This window comes from Microtus pennsylvanicus, chromosome 9, assembly GCF_037038515.1.
Source record: "Microtus pennsylvanicus isolate mMicPen1 chromosome 9, mMicPen1.hap1, whole genome shotgun sequence".
Classification (NCBI taxonomy): Eukaryota; Metazoa; Chordata; class Mammalia; order Rodentia; family Cricetidae; genus Microtus; species Microtus pennsylvanicus.
In genome coordinates, this window is record NC_134587.1 from 45,382,178 (window position 1) to 45,407,998 (window position 25,821).

The following is a 25,821-nucleotide window of genomic DNA, read 5'->3' on the forward strand; positions in this document are numbered from 1 at the left end:
ACAGAAGAGGAGGTCCAGGGAGGCCGGTATTGTTTGGCTCCTTGGAGCCAGAGGCTTTCCTCTCTGAGCCTCAGGGGAAAGGTGAAGTGGTGGCCACACCTGCCCCAGAGGTGAGGGTTGTGATAAAGGGAACTCGTGGCCCGCAGCTTGTTGCGTCCATACCTGCCATCATTCTTACTTCCATGACTGTTATTGGCAGCGCCTGCATTGGAAAGAGAATTCTTTGTGCACACAGACACGCCCTTGGCAGCTGCTGGTCCCAAGGGACCCTCATCTTCTCAGCATAGGGATGAGGGAGTGTCCCAACCCAAACCAACTCCATATTAAGGCAAAAACTGTCCCTCTGCCTCCAGCCCACCCTGGGGCGGGACAGGGAGAGTAGGGTCTGTTTAGCTGGTCTTTGGCTGGCAGGTTGGGGGCCAAGATGACGTGGGAGGTGCAGCTGTGAGTCCACCCTTGCAGGAGAGCTTCGCCTGTTCCAGGGGACAGCTACAGGGTCACCAGTTCTGCCCTCAGCCTCTGGCACAGCAAATAGACACAAAAGCCTGGGGGGCTCAATCTTAGGGTTCCCTGCTCCAGGTGCAGACCTCAGGTCGTGACCCTACCTCCCCTCCAGTAGCTCCTTTGACATGGCCTGCAGAGCCACTGTGAGATCTCCGGGTGATGTTTCGTTCAGCATGGAGTCTCAGCTGCACCCTGCTTTGTGACAGTAGTTAATAGTCTCTGTCTTAGGGGCCCCTACTACCAGGACAGGCTGCAAAGATCCATATGCCCTGCAGCTACCAGAGGGACCCATCAACTGGCATATGGCAGGGACAGGGCTGGGCACCCAGGAGAAAGCATTCCCAAAGTGGGTCCATCCGGTGTGGTTCTGCACAGATACAGATACAGAGGTTGTTCTAGGGGTGGAGGCACACCGCCCTCATTTCATCAGGGTGAGGACAAGGGCCTTAGCATGTTGTAGCTCAGGCAGGATCAGGGTGTCATCTACAACTACTCGGAATCTGTCTCAAGGACTGAGATAGTGTGTTCATTGGCAGAGCGCTTGTGGAGCATGCAGGAGACCCTGGGCTCTGCCCTAGCGCAGCATAAACCGAATGTGGTAGCACACAGCTGTAAAACCAGCACTCGGGAGGTGGAGGCAGGAGAGCCAGATGTTCAAGGCTGCACACGGGTCTGTATGACCTGCCTCTGTAGGAAAGGGCAGAGACAGAGACAGAAAGGCCCGTGATAGAAGTCTGGGTCCAGCTATGCCTGACACCACCCGCCCACATTTCCCAGTTACACACTCTGGTTTTGCCTAAGCTAATTTGCTCAGGTCCTCCCCAGCTCTTTCTCACTCTGGCTGCATGCATGGCTCAGGGAAGGGAGGAAACTGACACCCAGCTGCCAATGCTAGGGGCCTCGTGGCTCACTTCGGTGCTGTGCTAGGTCAACCTTAGGAGCCTGTGGTAGCTGGGCACTCTGTTTTCACAGTGCCATGCCAGGGCCTGCAGGACAGAGGTCCCTGCGCATCCAGAGCCTCAGAACCTGAGTGGCATCCAGCTGCCCCTTCTGTCTGGAGAGATTCCAACATTGATTGTTGGAGAAGAGAGGCTGGGGTTTCTTGCTTAAAGAGGAGCTGGGCATGTGCTTATGAAATCAAAGGGCTCAGCTTAGGGGCCAGGCCCTTAAAAGGGCAAATTATGCAAATAAGCGCCACCTGTCATAGGTTTTGATTGGGGACAGTCCTTCCCCCCTCCCCTCTCCTGCCTTCCCCTTAAGGGCTGAGGGTTTGCTGGAAGGGTTGGTGGAGACCCTTGTAGGTGGGTGAGGGGCACAGACAGCCTCGTGCAGGGCATTAGACAGAATGGAGGCTTCCATCGGCTTCCATAGGCTCAAGTTCTGTTCATGATGTCAGCTTGGAGTCTGCAGTGGTGGGAGGGCTGAGGCTCCAGAAATGTAGCAATCCTTTTAGTTTAGTGTCCCTGCTTCTGGGAGTCAGGCAAGAGATTGTGATGTTTTGTTTGTGGTGCTTTGAAAGAAAATGGTCCTCATAGGGAGTGGTACTATTAGGAGGTGTGGCCTTGTTGGAGGAAGTGTGACACTGTGGGGGCGGGCTTTGAGGTTTCTTTTGCTCAAGCTTCCCTCAGTGTGAGTCAGTCAACTTCCTGTTGCCTACCGGATGCAGCACTCTCTGCTCGTGCTCCCAACCATGCTCCCTGCCATGATAATGTTCTGAACCTCTGAGACTATAAGCTACCACAATTAAATGTTTTCCTTTATAAGAGTTGCCATGGTCATGGTGTTTCTGCACAGTAATGAAAACCCTGAGTGGTTTTTTTTTTTTTTTTAATTTTTCCCTTAGTGTACTGGGAATGAAACCCAGGGCCTCATGCATGCTGGGTAAGCTTTCTGCCACTGAACTACAATGCTAGACAGGAGTCCTCTTTTTACCCCTTTTAAATGGATTTTTTTTCTTTTCCTTTTGGACAGAGTCTCTCATGTAATCCAGGCTGGACTTAAACACCTGTCTGTCCTGCTTCTGCCTCCCACGTGCTGGGATTACTGGCTTCCAAGCAGACTTTTTGTTTTTCTAGAGGCGTTTTAAAATTTCCACAAAGCTGAGCAGAAAAGAACAATTTCCCAAATACCCTCCTGCCCACCCCCTCAATACGCCTTGCCACGGTGGGTGGAGCATCAGTTATGATCAGCTGACCTTCACAGGCACACGCCACCCCTGTGTCTACAGTCAGAAGGGGCCACCTGTTGTTGTTCAGTGTCTGCTCTTCTAGCAGAGCTGCCCTGGAAACCCTCTGTGCCCAGGGTCCTCCCCTCCCTCTCCTCTTTCCGGGGAACCACTGTCCCAGTTGGTCTTCATGGTTTTATATTATTTTGCACTGAAGATTGGATGGGTCTTTTTCACATTTGGCTTTCTTCTCTTTCTGATATGAAGATGCATATACATCTTCTTCGATGTCATTGCCATCTTCCTCCTCCTCTTCAAAAGATTTACTTATTTATTTATGGACATGTGTGTTTGCTTTGCATGTGTGTGCAAGAGTCCTTGGAGGCCAGGGGTGTTGATCCCCTGAAGCTGGAATTAGATGCCCTGGGAGTCGCTAGACATGGTTGCTGGGAACTGAACTCAGGTCCTCTGAAAGAGCTGTGAGGACTCTCAACTGCTGAACCATCTTTCCAGACCTGGGCATTCTTCCTTGTTGAGACAGGTCTTGCTATATAACCCCGGCTGACCTCAAACTTATGATGATCCCCCTGCCTCTACCTCCTCTGTGCTATGATTACAAGCGTCCGCCACCATGACCGGCTTTTGAATTTTAAAATATTGTTATTGTTGTGAGTATGTGTGCCCCATCAAGAGTACGGAGGCAGGAGGACAACTCTGTGGGAATAGGTGCTGTCTCCTTCTGCGTTTATGTGGGTTCCAAGGATCAAATTCAAGTCCTCAGGCTGCTAACCTACCGAGCCATCTCACCAGGCCACAGCTAACGTTTTATGTTTATGTTTTGAGACATGGTCTGTGTAGCCCAGGCTGGCTTAGAGCACACTCTCTAGCCCAGGATGACCCTTGGCAGTGCAGGGATTGTGGGTGGAAGAACAGCGCCTCCTTTTCGGTGTGAGCGACAGCCCTCTGTCATGGGCTGTCCAAGACGCACTGGAGGACATGCCAGTGACCTACCTCAGCTCATGACGTGTGACTGTCCTCATGCAGGTGTTGGTGTGTACAGACTCTTCCGCTCACTGGAGTTGATATCCGCCAGAGTGACATCTGAAAATGGCAGTGAGGGGGTCCAGAGAGAAACTTGCAGCTGGGAGTTCTGCTGCTGCCAGCCCCTTCCCCCCCCCCCCCCACTTCTGCTCCCTTGCGGTCTATCTGATAAATTTGCCTTTTGTTCTCTGAAAGAAAAAAGTGGCAGACATGGAAGGGCACGCTGTAATTTCAGCACTTGGAAGTCTGAGGCAGGAGGATTCTTCTGAGTTGGGGGCTAGTCTGTCTGCATAGTGAGTTCCAGGACAACCGGGCTTCATAGTAAGAACAAAACAAAATAAAGTGTTTAATTATGTGTGTGAATGTGGACACACGCATGCTTCGGTGCACATGTGGGGGGTCAGAGGGCAACTTTCGGGAGTTGGGTCTCTCCTTTCCACCTAGCTGAGGCAGGGTCTCTCTTGTGTACTCCAAGCTGGCCTGTGAGGCCCCCGCTGACTCAGTTCTCCTGTCTCGGCCTTCTGGCTGGGTTACAGGAACACACTGGTGCTTGTGGGTTTTTATGTGGGCTATAGGGATCCACCTGAAGTGATCAAGTTTGCACAGCGAACAGTCTTACCTATAGCGCCAGCTCCCATCCCAGATTATGGTTTATTATTATTGGGGGGGGGGGAGGGAAGGAGAGAGAGAGAGAGAGAGAGAGAAAGCGAGCATGGGTGTGTGTGTGTATGGAGGTCAAAGGAGAACTTCAGCAGTTGATTCCATTCTTTACTGTGGATTCTGGGAATTGAGCTCAGGTTGTTCCAGCAAAGGTGTGCCAAGAAGATGGGGCACATCCAGGCTAGCTCAGAGAGGTCTAGGGTAGGGCCACAGGACCCACAGCGGAGCTTTTGGGGTAACCCTGCAGCCCATGGAGACGTTCAACACTCTACAGTGGCAGGTGGTCAGGTCCAGTCCGGGCTGGCACTCAGGAAGACCCAAGGTCATTTTGTAAGTCTCAAGAGGTGTTCTCAGCCTTCAGTACAGAAGGGCGCTAACCAACTGTGCCTCCATGAGAACTTCGGAGCTAGGCTAAGAGACCAGAACATGGGCATGGTATGGAAATGAGGCAAGGTGACAGAGTCCAGTGGCCACAGTCTGCCATGGGCCCTCTGCAGTGTTCAGAATGTTAGTGTTTGCTGCACAGACTTGATCACTTGAGTTTGGTCTCCAGAAACCACATAAAGTGTTCTTTCTGAAGAGCCGGACTGAAGAAGTGACAGACAACTTGTAGAATGATCCTGGCTCTCAAGTCCCTGCTGGTCAGTTGCTTGTTTGGTTTATCACCCAGCCTTGTCTCCCACGCCCCCACCCTGAAGGAGAAAATGAGTCCTTCCGGTTCTGCACCTGCTGGTGAATTCGGTTGGAAAGTAGGAAAATGTCTGTCTGCATGCTGCTCTCAGGGCTGGGGGTTTAAACAGTCTTTGGCGAACATCTCACCTGCTGCAAGTCAGCAAATTGGTTTTGTTCTACAATTCAGACTTGATGATACCTGGGTGAGCGAGCCCTCCCGGTGGATTTGGGGTGTATGCGTGGGAAGGTTCTGCAGCGTTTCGGGCCTGCTAGGACGCAGCTCAGAAAAAGGTGAGCGCTGGCCCATCTCCTTAAAAAGCTCCGGAGCCAAGAAACCATTGTATCTGCAAGCACATTTGTGTAACTGGGAGGAGCGGGAGGCTCCGGGACTGCCAGCCACTCAGTAGCCCATTGTAGCTCACCCCAATCTATCACCAGATACTGGAGTGTGAGGGACTACCCCTAAAGGTCGCAGTCGTCTCTACAAACCAACTAGGCTCGTCTCCTTACGGCCACAAAGGCCTTTGTAGGCAGCGCGGCCCTCACGAGCACCAATGATTCTGGTTTTGCCCCGCTGCTGGGCTGGGGCACCCTCGATCCTGGAGCGTCTTACATCCCCGAGGCGCAGGGACTAATGGTCTCGGAGAAGGAGAGTCTGCACCGCTGCCACCTTGGGGTGGCCTTGGGGGTGCACAGGGTGCCTTACAGCCGAGGATGGGGTCTTTACTGCTCCTTCTCGCCATATGGCCTCTGTCTTCCAGCCTCAGTTTCCCCGCCTGGGCCGTGGTGGGGGGTGGGGAGGGTGGCGTGGTACCCGGGATGCGACAGGGCGGGGCGCGCCAGGCTGTTAACGGTGTCTGGGCCGCGGGGCTGCGGCGAGGCCGGCGCCAGGGCCGCGCCTGGAACCAGATGTGGCGGCGCCGCCCTGGCCGCCCCGGCGGCTCGCACGCTCGGCCTGGCGCACACATGGCGGGCGGCTGCGGGTGCGGTCCCCGGGGCCCTACGACCCCAGGCCGGCGTGGCGGGGACTGGGCCCTGGAGTAAGCTGAGAAAAGGGGAGCCCCGAAAACTAGTCTCCCACCGCGCCTGCTCCCTTCGGGCTGGGGACCCTCCAGCCCCTAGTTTGTTTACTTAAGCCCTGCATAAGCTGTTTCAAAGCTGAGTCACCTCAAGGACTATCAATTGGGGAGGGGATGAGAGAAGTGGGTGCAGATTTGAACTCCTGACTGCCTTGGGCTTGTTTGTCATTCACCGGACCAGCACAAGGGTCTCATTGAAGCCTGGCCCATCGATACACCTGCTGGCCCTGCCGTGTGTGTGTGTGTGTGTGTGTGTGTGTGTGTGTGTGTGTGTGTGTGTGTGTCCGCGTATGCGCACTCATACACATGTGCATGTCAGCATTTGCACTCCTTTGGCCATGAAGTGTCCTGGGAAGCAAGAGAGCTGATCTCTGAGATGCTAAGAGCTGCCATCTAGGTGACCTCTGTGTCCCAAGCACATTTTTCTCTGCAAATTCCAAGTTAGAAACATCCACTTAGAGAAGGCAGTTAAAGAAACTTGCATAAAGGTTGCACAGACAGCATGACAAACGTGGGTGTTTCTGGAATTCCTTCCCTAGGGGGAGATACAAGCAACACCCACCCCTTCCTCATAAGCTCCATTTCACAAAAGTTCACCGTGGGTAGCCAAGGAGTATACTGGGCTTAGTTACGGAATGCAGGCAAGAGTCTGCTTACAAGATCGGGGGACCCCAAAGCAGCCACACTGGGAAATTTTCACCAGACAAGGATGATAGATAGCTTCCATTAGATGGCGCTCTCTCCCCCTTTCTCCCGGCTCCCCCAACTCATACACACACTTTAACCTCTTCCAACCTAGGTACTTCCTCATCTCTTGGAGACCCCAGGACCACATACTCTTGGGGCAAAATTGCATGCATGCAAACAGCTGGGACAGCAGGCTGGACCACTCAGGTGAGGTGGTCCTCCAATGAGGCACTGGCAGTGGCCAAGCCCAACCTCTATTCTTGTTAGTGGGCGCAGCTGAGGTGCTGAAGATGGTGGCTGTTTTACTCAGAATGGACTCTGAATGGGTTCACATCACCTTCAGCTAAATAAATACCCCAACTCTGGAGTGCTGTGCCCGAGGCACTGTTTTAAGAACAGCGTGGGTACGGGAAGTGTTTCTACTGCCCTCTTTGCTAGGCTGAAGCCTGAGCTCGCACCCATAGCTGTCTCCAGTCTCCCAGCAGCGAGTCCGTCTGGGATTGAGCCCCACGGCCTGGTCCAGACATTCAGCAATCTTCCCCATGGTGCTCAGCGGATCACCCTCAGGCTTCTGTGGGTAGCGGGGCATGGGGCATGAGAAAATGCTGGAGGTAACTGATGTGAATGAAAGGCCCCAGTTGACTTGGTTTTGAAAGCCAGCGGAAGGAAGAAGAGACAATGCTTTTCACAAGAGACATCTGCTAGAGGGGATCGAGTGGTTAATCAAATAGGACTTCGTCACCAGACAGATGTGGGTGTTGGGACTGAGTGTCAGGCACCTGGTGGCAGCCTAACTCCATGCCACTTTCTTTGAGATGCCTCAGGTCCCTCTGGTCACCTTGAATAAGCTCCATGAGATGTCAAGATAAAAACACCCACTGATAGAATGCGACCTGTGCTACTCCAGCATATCCTGGATGCCAGGCTTGTGAGCGTGCTAAGAGACCTCTGTCCCTGTTCCTACTAAGGAACCCGAGACTCAGAAAAGTGAAGCCCCGTGTTCACAGAGTTGGCGGGGGAAGCCAGGACTTGAATGCCGCCATTGGCGTTGAACATGGGGTCCCTACTGCAGGCTGGAGGGGGTCTGTTGGAATGACAGTCCTGGAGTTGTGGCTTCACAGTCCATGCAGATGCACACCTTGTCCCTGGTATGTCTGTTCCAAATCCTGGCCCATTAAGCAAAAAAGAAAATGGGGCTGTCACATAAGCTGTCAGAAGATTAATGGCAGCTGTGTGGCAAGGGACACAGGACAGGAAGGATAAGAAAAGAAACAATAAATGCACCCCAGTGGTGGTGGCGCACGTCTCTAATCCCAGCACTGGGGAGACAGAGGCAGGAGGATCTCTGTGAGTTCGAGGCCAGCCTGGTCTACAAAGTGAGTTTCAGGACAGCCAGAGTAATTACACAAAGAAACCCTGTCTCCAAAAGACAAGACCAACAAAACAAAACCGATATTTACTGGAGTGAGGGATGTCTAGAGAGGCCCCACTGTTGTCCGCTGTTTCTTTTTCTTGAAAAGGAGAATTCCGATCTCCAGAGCCCCTCTCTGCATGGCTCTCTGTAAAAATGGAAACCTCTCTCTCAGTCCCGTGTAGTCCTGGCCACAGATGACTACTGAGACATGCACTGTTTTTCAGTGGAGGAATGAGGTTTGCATTCTTGGTTTTAATTAATCATTAATTAAAATTTTATTAGATTTATTCATTTTAATTTACATGTATTTCACCTGCGAGGATACATGCCCATGTGCACGCTGGATGCCTGTGGAGGTCAGAAGAGGGCATTGGAGTCAGGAATGAGTCACCATGTGGGTGCTGGGAATTGAACCCAGGTCCTCTGCAAGAGTAACAAGTGCTCTTAACTGCTGAGCTATCAACGTCAGTAAGACAAAAGAGACCAGGAGACGGCACGGGATCCCTGCTGCCAGTGGATGCTAGGACCAAACTCTGGTTGGTTCTCTGGAAGAGCAGCATATGATCTTAATCGGTGAGACATCTCTCCAGCCCCTGGTTTGTTTCATCTTGAGATAGGACCTCATATAGCCCAGGCTGGCCTCAAACCCTCTACCTGGAGGAGGATGACCTTGAACCCCCAATTCTTCTGAGTTCTGGGACCACAGATGTATGCAGACACAACTGGCGTTCTTTCCTTTCTTGGATCAATGAGAATTCATACTCCAGTGGTTGTAATATCAGGCATCAACATCCTCCTTTCTCTGCCCTCCACAGAACTGGGTGGCAGCCATGCATGGCCACTTGGAGTTTTCTACCCGGGTGCTGCAACCCAGACTTGTACAGCGGGCACTTTACCCTCTCAGCCATTTTCCAGCCCAAAGGTTGCTTTTATGGCTGCCCTGGAACTCTGTAGACAAGGTTGGCATCAAATCCAGAGATCTGCTTGCCTCTGCTTCCTTCAGGGACTAAAGGCGTGTGCCACCACGCTCTGTTCCAAGATTCCTTTTTTGACAAGCAGAATAGCATTGGTACATCCCAATGCTGCCTGTGTGCCTTGGAAGAATCTGGAAGATTTAGTATCAGTCCTGCTGCTGAATGCCTGACTCACGGCTGGGAAAGCTGCTTTAGGGGTGAGCAAAGGGCACAGCCAGGCAGTGGTGGCACACACCTTTAATCCCAGCGCTCAGGAGGCAGAGGCAGGTGAATCTCTGTGTGTTCGAGGACAGCCTGGTCTACAGAGTGAGTTCCAGACAGCCAGAGCTACACAGAGAAAACCCGTCTCAAAAAAAACAAAACAAACAAACAAAAAGGATTAACGAAGTTGGGCTCGGGATATGGCTCAGCTGGTAGTGCTTGCTTGGCACACACCAGCCCTGTTCCAGCCACAGCACCACAGAAACCAGTCTTGGTAGTTCACGCCTGCCGTCCCAGCACTGGGGAGGTGGGGACAGAAGGACCAGAAGTTCCAGGCCATCTGTTCCATAGTGTGTTGGAGGGCATTGTGAGCTACACAAGGCCCTGCTCTAAAACCAAGAGTGAATCTGGGCGGTGGTGGCGCACACCTTTAATTCCAGCATCGGGAGGCAGAGAGAGGCACACAGATCTCTGTTTGAGGCCAGCCTGGTCTACAGAGTGAGTTCCAGGCCAGCTAGGGCTACACAGTGATATCTTGTCTCAAAAGAGTGAACTAGGTGATCTTGGGAAGCAGAGTCCCCGGGTGCCACAGTGTCTCTTAGCATAGACTCAGTGTCACTGTCCCACAGGGAGGATGAATCAGGGCTGAGTGGGAACACTCAAGAGGGAGGGTGGCTGTTTGGGTAGACTGTGCTGGGAATGTGTTAGAGATGTTGGAAGATAGCTTCTTGGACCCTGACTCTGCACATCCCCCATGCTGGTGTCCTGGGTCCTGGGTAGACCCCTGTTGCAGACAGGTACTCCATCCTGCTGGCACGCCGCAGGGACACGCATGTCTAGGCTACCTGGATCGGTGAATGGGCCGAGTGCTCAGATTTGCTACAGTAGAGAATAACCGTTAAGCAGCAGAAATCCCACTGCACTCAACTGCTGGGCGTGCTGAAGGCCTAGCATGCGCTACCTGCTGGTTCCGTGCAGAAGGAAGGGGCTAGCATGGCAGCAGTCTCTGCAGTTCTTCAAGGACAGATGTCCTTTGGCTACTAGTCACTGAGGGGACAGAAAGAATGAACAAGATACCAGTGCTGTGTGGCTCGAGTTAGTTACATTCCCTCTATGAGCCTCACTGTCCCATTCTGCAAACTGGGTTTAATAGCAAGGCCTTCCTGTTTTAGAAGGAAAGGCTTCATAACCCAGCATCAAGAATGTAATGAAAGTGGAGGAGGCAAAAGCCAAAAAAACAGGGTTGGGGAGAAGTCCAATCCCGACCACAGGCCCCCTGCTGTGTGGAGGCAGGGGCAGAAAGTCTTGCTGGAGACAGCTCTTGGAGCCTCGTCTAGCAGGACTGGGCCAAGCTTGCAAAGCAATTTTTCCGCCTTGTAGGACTCACAGCTGGGTCATGGAAACCTCCAGTTGTGCCCTGGAGCTTGGCCTCTGGGAGGGTCAGAGCAGGTCCCACCGGCCTGGGATGGGAGGACAGAATGACGGGCATACCATATCTGGGCTACTCTCAGAGATGGAGCTGGACCAGAGCAGGCTCCCGGGGGCCAGAAACAGCTTCAGGGAGTGGGTCCTGGGGAGGGTCCGGAGGTTTGTGATGAGAACGGGCAAAGTACTAGCCAGCTGCAAACAGGTTTTCCTGGGGAAAGGGAAGTGGGGTGGGGTCTGGGATGTATCCCCCCAACTCAGCAAGGTTCCGGGAAAGCCCTGCATGCCTGAGAAAGAGGTGGAAATACCGCTTGTTCCAGAAGACAGAAAAACCCAGGATCTGAGAAGAGGATTCTCCTAGCCCCGGACACCCATGGGCCAGTTTTTCTCCTTCTTGGATGCTCTGGAAGGGGTAGCATTTATTGTCTAGATGGTTGCCAGCTGCACCCTGGCTCAGTTGCCAGCCCACAGCTCAGCTTCCTGCAGCCACCCAGGAATCCCCAGCGCCCAGGAAAACAGAGCATGGGGGTCCTACTTCCTTGGGAGAGCCTTGGCCAAGTCGCTCCTCTCATCGTACATCAGTTTCCCCATCTGCAGATGAGGTTCTTTGTTGGTGACCTCTAAGACCCCTTCGGGCTCTGAATCCTTCAGAGGATGAATGCTGGGTTGGGTCCCCAGAACTACCTGTGGATTTGCTCAAACCAAACCTAGCCAGGCATTAGGTTCACGTCTGTAGTCGGACTGAGGCAGGAGAATCACTATGAGTTTGAGGCCAGTCTGAGCTTAGAGGGAAACACTTTTCAAACAAAATGGCAAAATAAAGAACTGGAGAGATGGCTCAGGAGTTAAGAGCACTCATTGATCTCCCAGAAGACCTGAGTTCAGTTCCCAGCGCCCACATTCAGCGGCTCACAGCTGTCTGTGACTCCAGCTCCAAGGGTTCACACCCCCTTGTCTGGTCTCCATGGACATCCACACACATAGTGCACATATACACACTTTTTTCATATATACACTTAAGAATAAAATTAAATATTAATAAAATAACTGAACCCGGAGATAGTGGCAGATGCTTTTAATCTCAGCACTTGAGAGGCAGAGGCAGGTGGATATCTGTGAGTTTGAGACCAACCTGGTCTATATAGTGAGTTCCAAAACAGTCCAGTAAGACACTGTCTTGGAAGAAACAAAAAGTAAAGACTGGATGTGATAGCCAAGTGTGGTGGCGCATGCTTTAATCCCAGCACTCAGAAGGCAGAGGCAGGCAGAGCTCTGTGAGTTCAAAGCCAGCCTGGTCTACAAGAGCTAGTTCCAGGACAGGCTCCAAAACCCTGGAACCAAAACCAACCAAACAAACAAAAAAAGTAGGTTTTTTTGACAGTTGGCCGTCAGCCATAGATTAAAACTCTCAGACTGGACTTGGAGCTGGGGCAGTCTCCTCTCCCCACAGCCCCCCTGGTCCCCGTATACTTCAGTGACAGTCAGATCCCTCACTCTTCAGAGCTTAGGGTCAGGGTCACAGGAATGGAGACCTGGTATGCGGGGGTCTGTGACCCCATAGGTCTCGGTGGCATAGCACTGGTACCCCACTGGAAGCCTCAAGCCTGTGGCGACTTTTGTGTGCCTGGTGTTCCTTGTGCTTGAGAACAGCATGCAGAGTCCTCTGCCAGGTGGCACCTCCCTGTCCCCCAAGGCATCAGGAGCTTGGCCTTGCCTGTGTCTGGCTTCTCTGAGTCAGTCACTGTGGCTGACCCACACAGGATGCTCCCTGTCTTCTGTCTGAGAGTACCAGGAGCAATCAGACCTCTCCCACTGGGCCATGTTCTCATCCTCACTGCCATCGACTTTGTCCCCTGCTCCCTGACACCCCCTCTTCAAGCACCTTGAGCCGGGGAGACTCATAGCTATCACCTTTGCTTCATTCTTTCCCAACCCGAGTTTTCCCTTGTCCCCCATATATATATATATATATAATATACATATAATTCATATACATATAATATTGTATATCACATGATATAATTTATATACATGTACTATAGATGATATATAATGCATTTATGCCATACAATACAATATATAATATTATATATATCTTTGTGTGTGTGAGAGAGAGATCTACGTATGTATTTGTGCGTGAGCCAGGCTGTGCACCTGACAAAGTGCCTGGGTGGAGGTCAGAAAGCAACCTCACCTTCTGTCTTGTTTGATGATGTTTCGTTTCCACTGTGTGTGCCAGGGCATCCGGTCTGTAATTGCAGGGGTTCTTCTGGGCTCTACCCCTGCTTCTCCACCATGGGGCTGCAGAGATTACCAGTGGCTGCTACCTTGTCTGGTTTTACTAGGGGCATTTCAGCCATTGAGCTGCCTCCCCAGTCCACTTTGTGGGCTATATTTCTGCCTCTTTCAGTAATGTTCACAGCATTGATTGGCATGCATGGGGGCGGGGTTGTTGGAGGCAGGGTCTGTCTGGATAGCCTAGGCTGGTCTTGAATTCGAAGGCCTCGTGCCTCAGCTTCCCCAGTGCCCACACTACAGTGCATACCACCACTTGGCAAGTTCAGCTCTTTCCCTGGTTGGCATGCATCTCACCTCCCTGTCGGCAAGGGCTGAACGCGGTGTACGCATAGGAAGCTGGGAGAAAAACACCTTCTTCTACAGAATGAGTTCCAGGACAGGCTCCAAAGCTACAGAGAAACTCTGTCTCGAAAAACAAAACAAGAGGAAAAAAGGGAAGGAAAGAAATGTGTACAACGCATCATGCCTTTAAGAGACAGGCCTCTGTCACCAGAGAGGCCCCGGTGTGGGTGGGAAGTTAGTCTGTGTCTTACCAGGGAAGCCGGGATCCTCCTTTTCTACCTTATTCCTGGTCCTAAGTGTTGGGGACAGAGGCCAGCTCAGCCTGAGAACAAGCCTCTGATTTGAGACATTAGCTCGTGAGCCCAGGTGTAGTGGAGCTGATTCCTGGGGTAGGAAGCCCTCAGAACCCGGGCATCTCCTTCACTGAGTCTGTAACCCAGTACCTCCTCCTCCCTTCTCCTTTCCCCTCTTCTCTGGGCGCCAGGGCGGCCTCACAGTCAGGCCTGTATACCCCGTACAGGGATTTTCCCTTGCAGCTTACAAGAGTCTGGGAAGAAGAGCTGCCTGCCTTGTCCCCCCCTCCCTCCTCTGTACATGGTTTTCTAGAGAGACCGTGAGCACTCGGTAGCCATCTTGCCCAGGAGGTCTGTCACACGCAACCACCTCTGGAGATGATAAAAACCCTGGCCGGTGAGCTGGTCCCTAACTTGGAACCCCAGCTCTGGCATTTACAGCCATGTGCTTTCAGCCAGTCGCTTAACCCACTGTGCCTCAGTTTCCCCACATGTAAAGTTATGCCAAGAGCCACCTGTGAAGGGCTGGTGTGGGGTTAAAAGAGTTGACTTGTTCCCACTTTGTAGATCTGATCCTAGGGATGGGGATGGTTAAAGGACTTGCCCGGCAGAGCCGGTCGCGCTGCTAGTGATGGCCTAGCATCTAGATCTCGCCCGAGGTCCCCCTCCTCAGCCAAAGGTCACGCCGCTCACTCTTGTCCTTTTCTAGTTTTGGGTCTTTCCCTCCCTCCCTCCCTTCCTCCCTCCCTCTTTCCCTTCCTTCTCTCTTCTCTCCCTTCCTTCCTTTTTTCTTTACATTTCTTTTCCTTCCTCCCTCCCTTCCTTCCTTCCTTCCTTCCTTCCTTCCTTCCTTCCTTCCTTCCTTTCTCCCTTCCTCCCTTTCTTTATATCTATTCTGTGTGCTTTTCTTACTATGCATCTTGATCCCACTCATTGCTCCATTTCCTCATATCTGTCCTCTGCTCTTGTAACCTCCCCACTAGTTTTGAGGTTTTTTTAATTTATTTATTTTTATTTTATGTGCATCGGTATTTTGCCTGCATGCATGTCTGTGTGAGGGGGTCAGGTCCCCTGGAACTGGAGTTACAGACAGTTGAAAGCCACCATGTGGGTGCTGGGAATTGACACTGGAAAAGCAGCCAGTGCTCTTAACTGCTGACCCACCTCTCCAGCCCCCTCTTTTCTAGTTTCTGAAACAAAGGTTCATGGAGCCCAGGCTGGCCACAAACTCACTCTGTGGCCCAGGATAACTTGGAACTTCTGATCCTCCAACCTCTCCTTTCCTGGTGCCGGGATGCCAGGTGTACACACCCGGTTTGAGTGGTCTTCCCAGTGGGCTCCAGCGCTTGCTGTGTGCTAAGCAGCACTGCTGATGACCAACCCCAGCCCATTGCCTCTCAGGCTCGATTTGTGGCACCTAAGGCAAAAGATGTACCTTTCTTTTCCAGGGGCCCTCCAGAGGAAACCTGGTTTCTACCAAGCAGCTCCTGAAAAACCTCAACCAGCCCCCCACTCTGTCCCCTTCTGTCCCTGCCTGCTGTGTCCCTGGCTATAATATGGACTTTTCTCACAGCACCCCCCCCCGCCCCCTGAGGACAGTCTCTTGTTAATTTGTTAAATCCTCGTCAAGGTCCCCGGGACCAGTGGTTTATTTTTCCAATCATGTTGGCAGAGATCACGTGGGATGGTGCTTATTTGGTCAGAATGAATGCTAATTAATAAAAGTTATTTATTTGGGTTGGAGCTCGCCGCAGCCCAAAGGTCAGGCATGAACGACTGTTTGAAGTGTCCGCAGGGCTTGAGAAAGACAGGATGGACAGACTGAGTTTATCTGTCTTCTGAAGAATTCTCAGCGATTTCCCCCCAGGCTATTTAGACCCTAAATTATATGGAATAGGAGCTTACAAGTGGAGAGGGACACTTGGGTGTTTGGCAGCAAGCAGGGCTATTAATGTCATTGGGTCACAATCAGGAAAATAAATGGTGTGTGTGCCCATCACTTGGTCATCGTGATATCATTGGGAACAGTGTCACTTAGGTTATAAGAGACCAAAAGCCGCAGAGGCCTCCTGTCTCAAGGTCCTGGCCCAAACTCAGCAAAGCAGTGGTGCTCATGAGAGTTTGGGTTGTGTAGATTCTCTGTCTGCGTGCTTCTTTGGATTTATGTGTTTGTTTGTTTTGGTTTTTCAGACAGGATTTTTCTGTGTAACAGCTGTGGCTGTCCTGGAACTAGCTCTGTAGACCAGGCTGGCCTCAAACCCAGAGATCGGCCTGCCTCTGACTCCACTGGAGTGCTGGGGATTAAAGGCGCGTGTCACCACAGCCACCACCCAGGTGCTCCTTTGGTTTTTTTGTTGTTGTTTGTTTTATTTCTGTTCTGGGGGTAGAGTCAGGACTCCATTCATGTAAGTGCTCTACCACTGAGCTGCATCCTCAAGCCCTCTTATTTTTCCTTTAGAGTCTGTTTCACTAACTTCCCCGGGCCGATCTTGAACTCAGTCTGTAGCCTAGGCTGCCCTTGAATGTATGATCTTTCACAGGGATCTTTAAATGTGTGTAATTAGCCACACGTGGAAAGCAGAGAGTGGTTCTGGAACCAGAGGAGGCTGCCCAGGCTCTGCTGGGATGCAGCCCACCCAGTGAATACCAGCCAAGGAGGGTCACTCAGATGAGCCGGGACTTGCACACCAACTGGGGCCTGGAAAGAATTTATTTGTTTTCCAAATATCTGAAGCCAAGCTTGGAGCCCAGAGGGAATCCCTGTTCTCAGTAGGCAGAGCAGGAACCTGTGACAAGCAGGCAAGACAGTGGCCCTCACAAGAGCTGTGTGCTTAAGGCTGTGATTCGGGAGGCTGCTGCCTGGGTTTGCGGTAGCTGAGTCTCCATTCTTCCACCACTGTACTGGGAAAGATACAGGATTAGGCTGTGGCACAGAGCAGGAGGGCTCATTTGTTGAGCAATGGCTGTCTGTGCTCTTGCACTAAGAATGCTTTGCAACTCACACCAGCTTGAGTCTTAGAGCAAGCCATTGTCCCAAAACCACCTAGAGACTTCCTCTAGGAAGCTCAGGTCTGTCAGGGAGGCTCTGGATCTCTGAATTGGTTGAGACAATGGGGCTAGAGGCTCATCACCATGGGCTCTGAGAGCTGTGGCAGACAGTGTCACCAAGCCTGGGAGTGAGGTGGCTGTGGAAGGGGACTGTATGGGGATGGGGCTACTGAGCCTTTCAGCTGACATGGGTCCCAACTCCAGCTACACAGCCTTGAATTAGAGGGCCTGAGAGCCTCAGTTTCCCCATGTGTGAAGTGGCTCAGCACCTCACAGCCATGCTGGACTTTGGTGGGAGGATACTAAGATCATTTCTTGTGCAGACTGATTTTCCTGGAATGCTTTGCATCCAACTGACCTGCTGTTGTGACCCAGGGAGTGGGGGTGGGGAGGCAATGACTAAAGCCCCTTGATGGACCCCTGCTGGCATCAGGGAAGGGGTCTGGGCATTGGGAACCTTTGCTGTAAGTCACCACCAGCATGTCTGGCCCCAAGTGTCATGGTTTCTTCCCACAGTCCCTCAGCGAGGAAGCCTGCAAAATGGTTTTCATTTAAACACCCCCGGTTTCCAATTGCCCAGAAACTTCCAGAAAAACTCTCCTTTTTTGGCTGAAATGCCTCCTGCATTGGGTGTATGCCCAAGTGGCATTGCCTGAAGGAGGGCGGAAGTCAGCTCTGGGGATGGCTCATGTTCCCGAAGCTTCGATCTCTACTTTTGGGCTCTTGTTCACCACCTGACTTTCTTTCAGCACCCGGGCTTAGTTATTTTGGTTTAGGATTATTTTTCTGTTCAGGGGTTGGAGGGTGGGGGTAGGGGTGGGGTTGGGGACATTCCCAGGACCAGGCCCACTCATCCATCTTAGCCTTTTCACATAAGATCAGACAGGGGTGTGGAGTGACAAGGGGCCAGGGGGAGGGAACAGGTGACAAGGCCAGCTTGCACCAGCTATACCGCGTTCCCTCACCACTGCCTCTCCCTTTCGTTCGGCTCATGTTTGCAAGTATTTCCCCAAATGGGAACACTCTGGAGATTAGCTCCTGCTCAGTCAGCTGCTGCACTTTGGAGCAGAGGATGCCTGGACATGGGGGCAGGGCTGGCCTGCGTGCTGGAGCACCCTGACTGGCATCCCTAACTTGCTGTGAGTCGCACTAGCACCCCTGATAAACAAAACTGTCTGCAGGGCTTGACTGTAGCTCAGTGTCGAGCACGAGACCCTGGTTCCACCCCCAGTATTGAAAATAAATAAATCGATCAGGGGCTGGACATAGTTTTCTCTAATCCCAGCACTCAGGAGTCAGAGGCCTGAGAATTGCTGTGAGTTCGAGGCCACCATGGTCTACCAATTGAGTTCCAGGACAGCTACAGCTATACAGAGAAACCATGTCTCAAAAGGAAAAATTACATTTTTGTTTGTTTTGTGAGTGTGTGGATAGTTGGGTGGGGGATCTGTATGCCCTAGTGTTCCCGTGGAGGTCGGGGGACATTTTTCATGGGAGTCAGTTCAGTTCTCGTCTTCTACCAGGTCCTGGGGATTGAACTCAGGCAGTCAGGCTTGTCTGCAAGTGCCCTTGGCCACTGAACTATCCTGATGGCCTTTCTTCATTTCCCTCTCCCTCAAGGAACACACTCACTCTCTTCTGCCGTGCTAGGGACAAAACCCAGAGCCTCCCCCTGCCAGGCAAGCACTCTGCTCCCAAGCTACGAGCTACGGGGTTTTCTTTGAGTATCAAATCCAGGGAGGAATGTGTCATTAAAGAAACAAAGTACAAAGTATGTATCAAAGTCCCAAAGATGGCCTGACAGCAGGCTCTGATGACTGAGCAGCAGACACCACGGCCTCCCAAGCAGTAGTGATGGGGAAAGGAATGGGGCAGACTATAGGGTACTGGACCACACCTGCACACTGGCCACTACTCCCACCTCTAAACATCTGTAGCCAAGATGCACAGCGAAAACAGATGCTTCTGTTTGCATGGGGGATTCATTGTGATATCACCTTAGTTTTTCAAGACAGGGTTTCTCTGTAGCTTTGGAGCCTGTCACGGAACTCACTCTTGTAGAACAGACTGGCCTCGAACTCACAGAGATCCACCTACCTCTGCCTCCTGAGTGCTGGGATTAAATGCGTGCACCACCACTGCCCGGCTATAATATTCTTTTAGCTTTAAAAGATTGGAAACACACCAAGTGTCTATCGTGAGGACCCTGTGAACAAGCTACAGCATAGTTGCATAAGGGGTAAATAGCATGCAGCCGTGAAGAGAAGCAAGAAGACGGTCCCGTTCACCAACTGCCCCAGGAAGGCTTATTGGGATGAATGATCAGTGCAAACGACACTTCCTCTACTACACATATTTTATTATACTTGAAAAACAAGAACAATACTGGGGGGGGGCAGAAACTAAAGGGCTACAGATACAGCTCAGTGGTTAAGATCTGCTCTTCCAGAGGACCCAGGTTCAATTCCCAGCACCTACATGGCAGCCCACACCTGTCTGTAGTTCTAGTTCAAGGAGATCTAACACCCTCACACAGACATACACTCAGGCAAAACACCAATGTACACAAAATACAATATAAAAAAGCTCATTAAAAAACTGGCTCCTGCAAATAGAAGGCGGAACAAGAGGGAAAACAGAATCAAGTGTGCAGAGATGGAAGGTTCCAGAATATTAGTAAATAAAACAACCCAGTCAGAGCCCCACACGCATGGCATGGCAGCACGCGTATTAGCCTTTAAGGTTGTGTGTTGCAATCGTGTGAACCATGGGGCACAGGATGGAGAAGCTGGGGCTCCTGTGTTGGCTGGACATGGCACTGTGGTAGACGATGTTTCTTGGCTATTAAAGCACACATTTTAGGAGCTGGGAGTAGCTCAGTAGGCAACATGCTTGCTGTGTAAGCTTGCAGGTCCCCAGCATCTATGTGAAAATCCTGGGTACCTGTAACTGCAGCACCAGGGTGGGGGCATAGATAGGCAGATCCTGGGGAGCTTGCTGACCACAAAGTCTATCTAGAGAGACACTGTCTCAAAGAAGTGAATAATGGATGGATGGATGGATGGATGGATGGATGGGCAGATGGATTGATATATGGCCAAATGAGGGAGTGGATGGATGGATGGATGGATGGATGGTGGACAGGCAGATGGATTGATATATGGCTAGGTGAGGGAATGATGGATGGATGGAGGGATGGATGGATGGATGGATGAGTGGGTGGGTGGGTGGATGGACTGGCAAGTAGATGAATGGATATGTGGATGGGTGGATGGGTTGATATATGGATGAATGGACAAATGGATAAGGGATGGATGTATATATGGAGAGGTGGATAGATGGATGGGTGGGGGGATGGATGGATGAATTGACAGGCAGGTAGATGGATATGTAGATGGGTATATGGATGGATGGATGGATGGATGGATGGATGGATGGATGATATATGGGTGATGGATGTGTGAATGGGTAGTTCATTCATACCACTAATAGGTGGGTGAGTGATATGTGAACATAAGCAAAAGGTAGCAGGATATGTCCCACCCCTCAGGTCTGAGGCCATCTGCAAAGTAGACACAGGAAAGCCAGTGTAAGAGGAACAGATTGCTGATACTGTGGACATCCCCGGACAGGGCCACGGGGACCCCATATGTCACTAGGGACATTGTGGGCACCGTGCAGCCAGTCTGCTGACCCTCCATCTTTCCTTAGGTGAGTGTCCTAGCCCGGGCCGTGGCAGTGCCACCAAGAGAAAGAAGAAGCAGCGCCGGAACCGAACCACGTTCAACAGTAGCCAGCTGCAGGCACTGGAGAGAGTGTTTGAGCGCACACACTACCCCGACGCCTTTGTGCGTGAGGAGCTGGCCCGGCGCGTCAACCTCAGCGAGGCACGTGTCCAGGTAAGTGGGACCCATCCAGAGGCTCCCAGAAGAGGAATGGCCATCCAGACTGGTGGCCACTGGTGGGCCAGGGGGCAGGTACTTGCCTGGGGAGGTGGGGGTGAGCTCGGAGCATTCCGAGCCAGGAGAATGAAGTTCAGATGAAAGCCTTGCTACAGCTGGTGACGTGGAAGGAGCGAGATGTCCAACCCCATCAGTTTCTCCCTGAAAATGCACCTAGAAAGAGTGCAGGCTGTTACCATTCAGGGAGCCGACGCTTGTGTAAAAACGCAGAGCGGGGGGTGGGAAGACGGCTCAGCAGACAAAGTGCCTGCCGTGGCATGAGGACCCAAGCGCAGATACCCAGCACCCTAAAGAGCTGGGAGGGACACTGTACACCTGTAACGCCATGCCGGAGAAGTGGAGACAGAAGGACCCTGGGGGATCATCGGAGCCAGTCTAGACCAGGCAAGCCCAGGCTCAGCGGGAGAGAGAGAAAGGTGAGCAGCCAAGGGTACACAGAGAAACCCTGTCTTAAAAAACAGTAAAAGAAGAAATTATTGACTTTTCAGCTGTCCTTTGCCAGCTCTGTCCTGGGTGCCCACCTGGGAGCCCACGTTATCCCAGGACCCAAGGGCTCACCCCCCCCAACTGATTTCTTTTTCACATGTCCTGCTCCCGGTTTATGATGCAGGCACTGTTGATCACCCCCATTCTAGAGCAGGAGTCCAAAGGTCAGAGAATGAAGCCACCAGCTCAGGGCTGGGACAGCACATTATGTGCCCAGATCCACAAGGATGTAGTTCCCCTCAAAATCTGCCGGACCCCACCTGCCACGCTCTCCCTCTCAGGTCTGGTTCCAGAACCGCCGTGCCAAGTTTCGCCGGAACGAACGTGCCATGCTGGCTACCCGCTCTGCCTCGCTGCTCAAGTCTTATGGCCAGGAGACCGCCATTGAGCAGCCGGTGGCCCCCCGACCTACGGCGCTGAACCCGGATTATCTGTCTTGGCCAGCATCATCTCCCTACAGGTGAGACTGGGGGCTCCTTGGGGCCACCTCTCTGGGGAGAGCTTGCATGGTGTATGGATGCTTGTGCATACATGTGGGTGTTTACGAGCCTGCGTGAGTGCTCAGGTATGCACAGGATCATGAGCATGCGTGTGTCCACACAAGCATTGATGTGCACGTGTGTATGCACCTGCGTGTGGAGGGAGGAGAAGCCAGACCTGCCTGGAGGAGAGCAAAGTGTGGGCTCTACCCCGAGGTAGCTAGACCCACGCCTGTGTCCATCCCCCAGGCGGGAGACAGTCTGGGAACGCTGAGGGCAAGTTTTCCCGTCCTGTAATCCTGGCTGGGTCTAGAGCCATGTAGAGGAGTGGCTTTGTTGCTTAAAACAAACAAATAAAATAAACTCCTTCTTTGGGCTAGAAAGATGGCTTCAGAGGTTAAGAGTGCTGGCTACTCTCACAGAGGCCCTGGGTTCAGTTCCCAGCACTCATGTGGTAGCTTACAGCCATCTGTAACTCCAGGTACAGGTGATCTGACACCTTTTACACTCCACCGGGACAAGACACTCATTTGGTGTAATGACATACATGTAGTCATATGCAATCATATGCTGTAATGACATACATGGAGGCAATCATGGTGTGATGACACATGCAGGCAATCATATGGTGTAATGACATACATGTAGTCATATGCAATCGTATGGTATAATGACATGCAGGCAATCATATGGTATAATGACACATGTAGGCAATCATGTGGTGTAATGACATACATATAGGCAGACACTCATATACATAAATAAAAAGGAAAATAAGTCTTTTTTTAAAATGGCTCCCTCCAAGATGGTCAGGTGGAAAGGAGCGGGTGCTAGGAGTCGGGCCGTCATATCCCACAGCTCCATCCCCTCACCTGTGCGTTAGTTTGTGTGGCTCCTGGGTCTCCAGCCTCCCTCCCTGGTCCATCCTCACCCAGAGCTGTGCCATGGGACAGAGAGCACACGTCCCACTCTCAGGAGGGTCTCCACGTAGAGAGAAATGCCAACAAATAAAAGGTGATGGTCTCACTCCGTAGCCTAGGCCATCCTCCCGCCTCAGCACCCCAGATATTAGGGTTATAGTGGTGTGAGCCACTGCACTGGACTAGGCAGGCTCCTTTGACCCAGTCCTACCTCTGGATGCTTGTCTCCTCCCCTGACCCTGCCACCCTGGTGGGAGCCACCCTGAACTCATCAAAGGAAATAGGACTAGCCAGATGCACCAATGGGTTCCTGTGTTTCCTGTCTTCCCAGCTCTGTGCCTCCCTACAGCCCCGGAGGCTCAAGTCCTGCCACCCCTGGGGTCAACATGGCCAACAGCATCGCCAGCCTGCGCCTCAAGGCCAAAGAGTTCAGCCTGCACCACAGCCAGGTGCCCACAGTGAACTGACAGTGTGCACTGGGTCCAGCCTCCTTCCTGACCCAGTGACAGACAGCACCAATGGAAGTGGCCTTGTCTGCGTCTGTCCCCAGGGAGACTGGGCAGCCTCTCCTGTGCCTTCTCTTCACCCCAGCTTCCTGAGTTCCAGAGGCCTGCTGGGTTCTAGAAGCGCCGGTGAACATCTCTCTGCCTATGGTGGCCGAGACTGTGGCCTGAGGTCCCTGGAGTGGCCTGGCCGGAGGGCGGAACAGGAGTCCGCCAAGGAACTCACTTATGTATTAAAACCAAAAAGCTTTTGTCTTTAAGGAATAAAACCATTTTTCTTAAGCTCCACGAGACTTCAGAAGGGCACAGCGGGTGCTCGCAGAGGGTGCCAGCACTTGGCTGGCTGGATCACAGCCCTCCCGACAGGTAGCAGTTTGCGGGTGGCACTGGGCCTGGACTGGCTCATACAGCAGCTTCGGTGGGGCTCACTGCCTGCGCTGTCACCCCACAGGGTCCCCAGAAGGGAGAGGGGGCAGAAGGCAGAACCTGCCCCAGGCTTCATTTCCTATTCTGAGACCCATGGGTACACCTGGAGGCTCTGGAGGAGTCTTGCTGGGTGAATGGCCAGGGGACATCTCTTTCTGGTATGGCCACGCCCAGAGTGTGGGGACTGGTGCTAGGTTTAAATTCTTTCCACTGAGCATGTGCAGAAGTGTGCCATCCTCTGGTCATTTGGCCATTGAGAGAACCCTAGTTTCCTTTCCAATTGCTGGGACAAAATACACTGGCAAAGAGAAGCTTAAGGGAGAAAGGAATTACCTCAGCTCATAATTCCAGGTACATCCACCACTGTGACGAAGCCGAGGACCTTGAAGTGGCTGGTAACACCCGTAGTCAAGAGCAGTGACTTTATATGTTATTGCTTGACTCCCTCTCTCGGCTTCCGTAGTTCAGGAGCTGCCCACAATGGACGGGTCTTCCTGCATCAATTCATGTAATCAAGACGGCCTGCCACAGGCATGGCCATAGCCAGCTTGACTCAGACAGCCCTCACTGAGACTTTCTTCATGGGGTGACTCCATGTTGTGCTGGAATGACAATTAAAGCTAATCATCACAGGGCCGCAGAGATGGCTTAGTGGCTAAGAGCACTTGCTGCTCTTCCAGAGGACCTGAGTTTAGTTCACAGAACACACAGTAAGCTGCTTCCGTAACTCCAGCTCTAGGAGATCCAGTATCCTCCTCTGGCTTCTGTGGGCTCCCATTTGGTACACACACAGACATACATTGTTATACATTAAAAAACGTTTTTAACATTAAAAAAAAATCACACTGGGCAGTGGTGGCGCACGCCTTTAATCCCAGCACTTGGGAGGCAGAGGCAGGCGGATCTCTGTGAGTTTGAGGCCAGCCTGGTCTACAAGAGCTAGTTCTAGGACAGGCCCCAAAGCTACAGAGAAACCCTGTCTCGAAAAACCAAAAAAAAAAAAAATCACAGACGGGCCCAGCCCTGAGGTCCTAGACAGACTCCTGACACAGTGCTGAGAGCTGAGGCCATGAGGTCTACCCCTTCCTCCCTTCCAGGCCGAAGTGGGATGACAGGGGCCATGTGCTACCAGCCAGTGTCATCATCGAGGAGGTTCGCAGGCAATGAGAGGGGGACAGAGACTCCCCAGCCCCGGAAGAGTACAGCTTTTCAGTCAACAGAAATCCCAAGACAGCCCCTAGTCACCATGATGACTTGTTCCAGGAGTGGCAGGTGAGAGGGACCCCTCAGAATGCTGGCATAGCCTATCTAGATGTGGTTAGTGCAGTGGGATAACTTTCCCATATCTGCCCCTCTAGCTCATATTCCATGAAGTGTGGCACTTGAGACAGCCTAAAACACGCTATTCTTATACCCAGGACATACTGTAAATCAGGATGACCTTGAACTCCTGATCCTCCAGACTCCACTTCCTGAGTGATGACCATGGACCACCACACTCAGATGGGCATCATTTGTGTGTGTGTGTGTGTGTGTGAGAGAGAGAGAGAGAGAGAGAGAGAGAGAGAGAGAGAGAGAGAGACAGAGAGAGAGAGACAGAGAGACAGAGAGACAGAGAGAGTGAGACACACGAGATACATATGTAGTGAAGTTCCCAAAGAGGCCAGAAGAGGGCATCAGATCACCTGGCGTTGGAGTTATATGCAGAGAATTGCCTAGATACGGGTGCTAGGAACCAAACATCCATCCATCTGAAAGAGCAGCAAGCACTCTTAACCACTAAGCCATCCCTTCAGCCCCTGGGCATCAGTGTTTCTCTAGAAGGCTGGGGACGTAGCTTTGCTGATAAAGTGCTTGCCCAGCATGCACAAAGTCCAGGACTCCACTCCCACCACCACCTAAAAGTAGACATGGCAGTGCACACCTGAATCCCAGCAGTTGAGAAAGGCTGAAGGATCAGAAGTTCAAAGTCATCCTTGGCTACAGTGAGTTGGAGGCCAGCCTGGGCTACAGGAAATGCCTCTGAAGGTTGGAGCGGAGGTTCCGGGTGAAGTGAGGGTTCAGACTCCACCCTCTTCATTACAGCCCTCGGCTTTCTTCTCTACCCGCCCTGGAATCCCGGCACAAAGACCTTGCCCTTGTGGGTTCATGGTCTTTTGAGGGTGGACGCCTGGATGTGGTGGGACTTACTTCCTTGGCAACAGGGACCTCGGTCATATGGGCTTGTTTGGGACTGAAGGCAGAGAAATGGGCATTCTGCTGCTGTCTTACAGCCCATCTGAAGGTAAGGACCCAGCCAAAGC

General features: G+C 52.1%; 1 protein-coding gene across 1 annotated transcript in view; it reads left to right on the plus strand.

Annotated features, from left to right (window-relative positions):
- Positions 1-23,378, plus strand: part of Prrx2 (paired related homeobox 2) — a 37,156-nt gene extending 13,778 nt beyond the window's left edge. Inside the window, exons 2-4 of the mRNA XM_075984458.1 lie at positions 20,454-20,641; positions 21,472-21,650; positions 22,921-23,378. Coding sequence (XP_075840573.1) covers positions 20,454-20,641; positions 21,472-21,650; positions 22,921-23,056 — 503 coding nt within the window. The 3' untranslated portion in view covers positions 23,057-23,378. The remainder of the gene's footprint in view (positions 1-20,453; positions 20,642-21,471; positions 21,651-22,920) is intronic.
- The last annotated feature ends 2,443 nt before the right edge of the window (positions 23,379-25,821 follow it).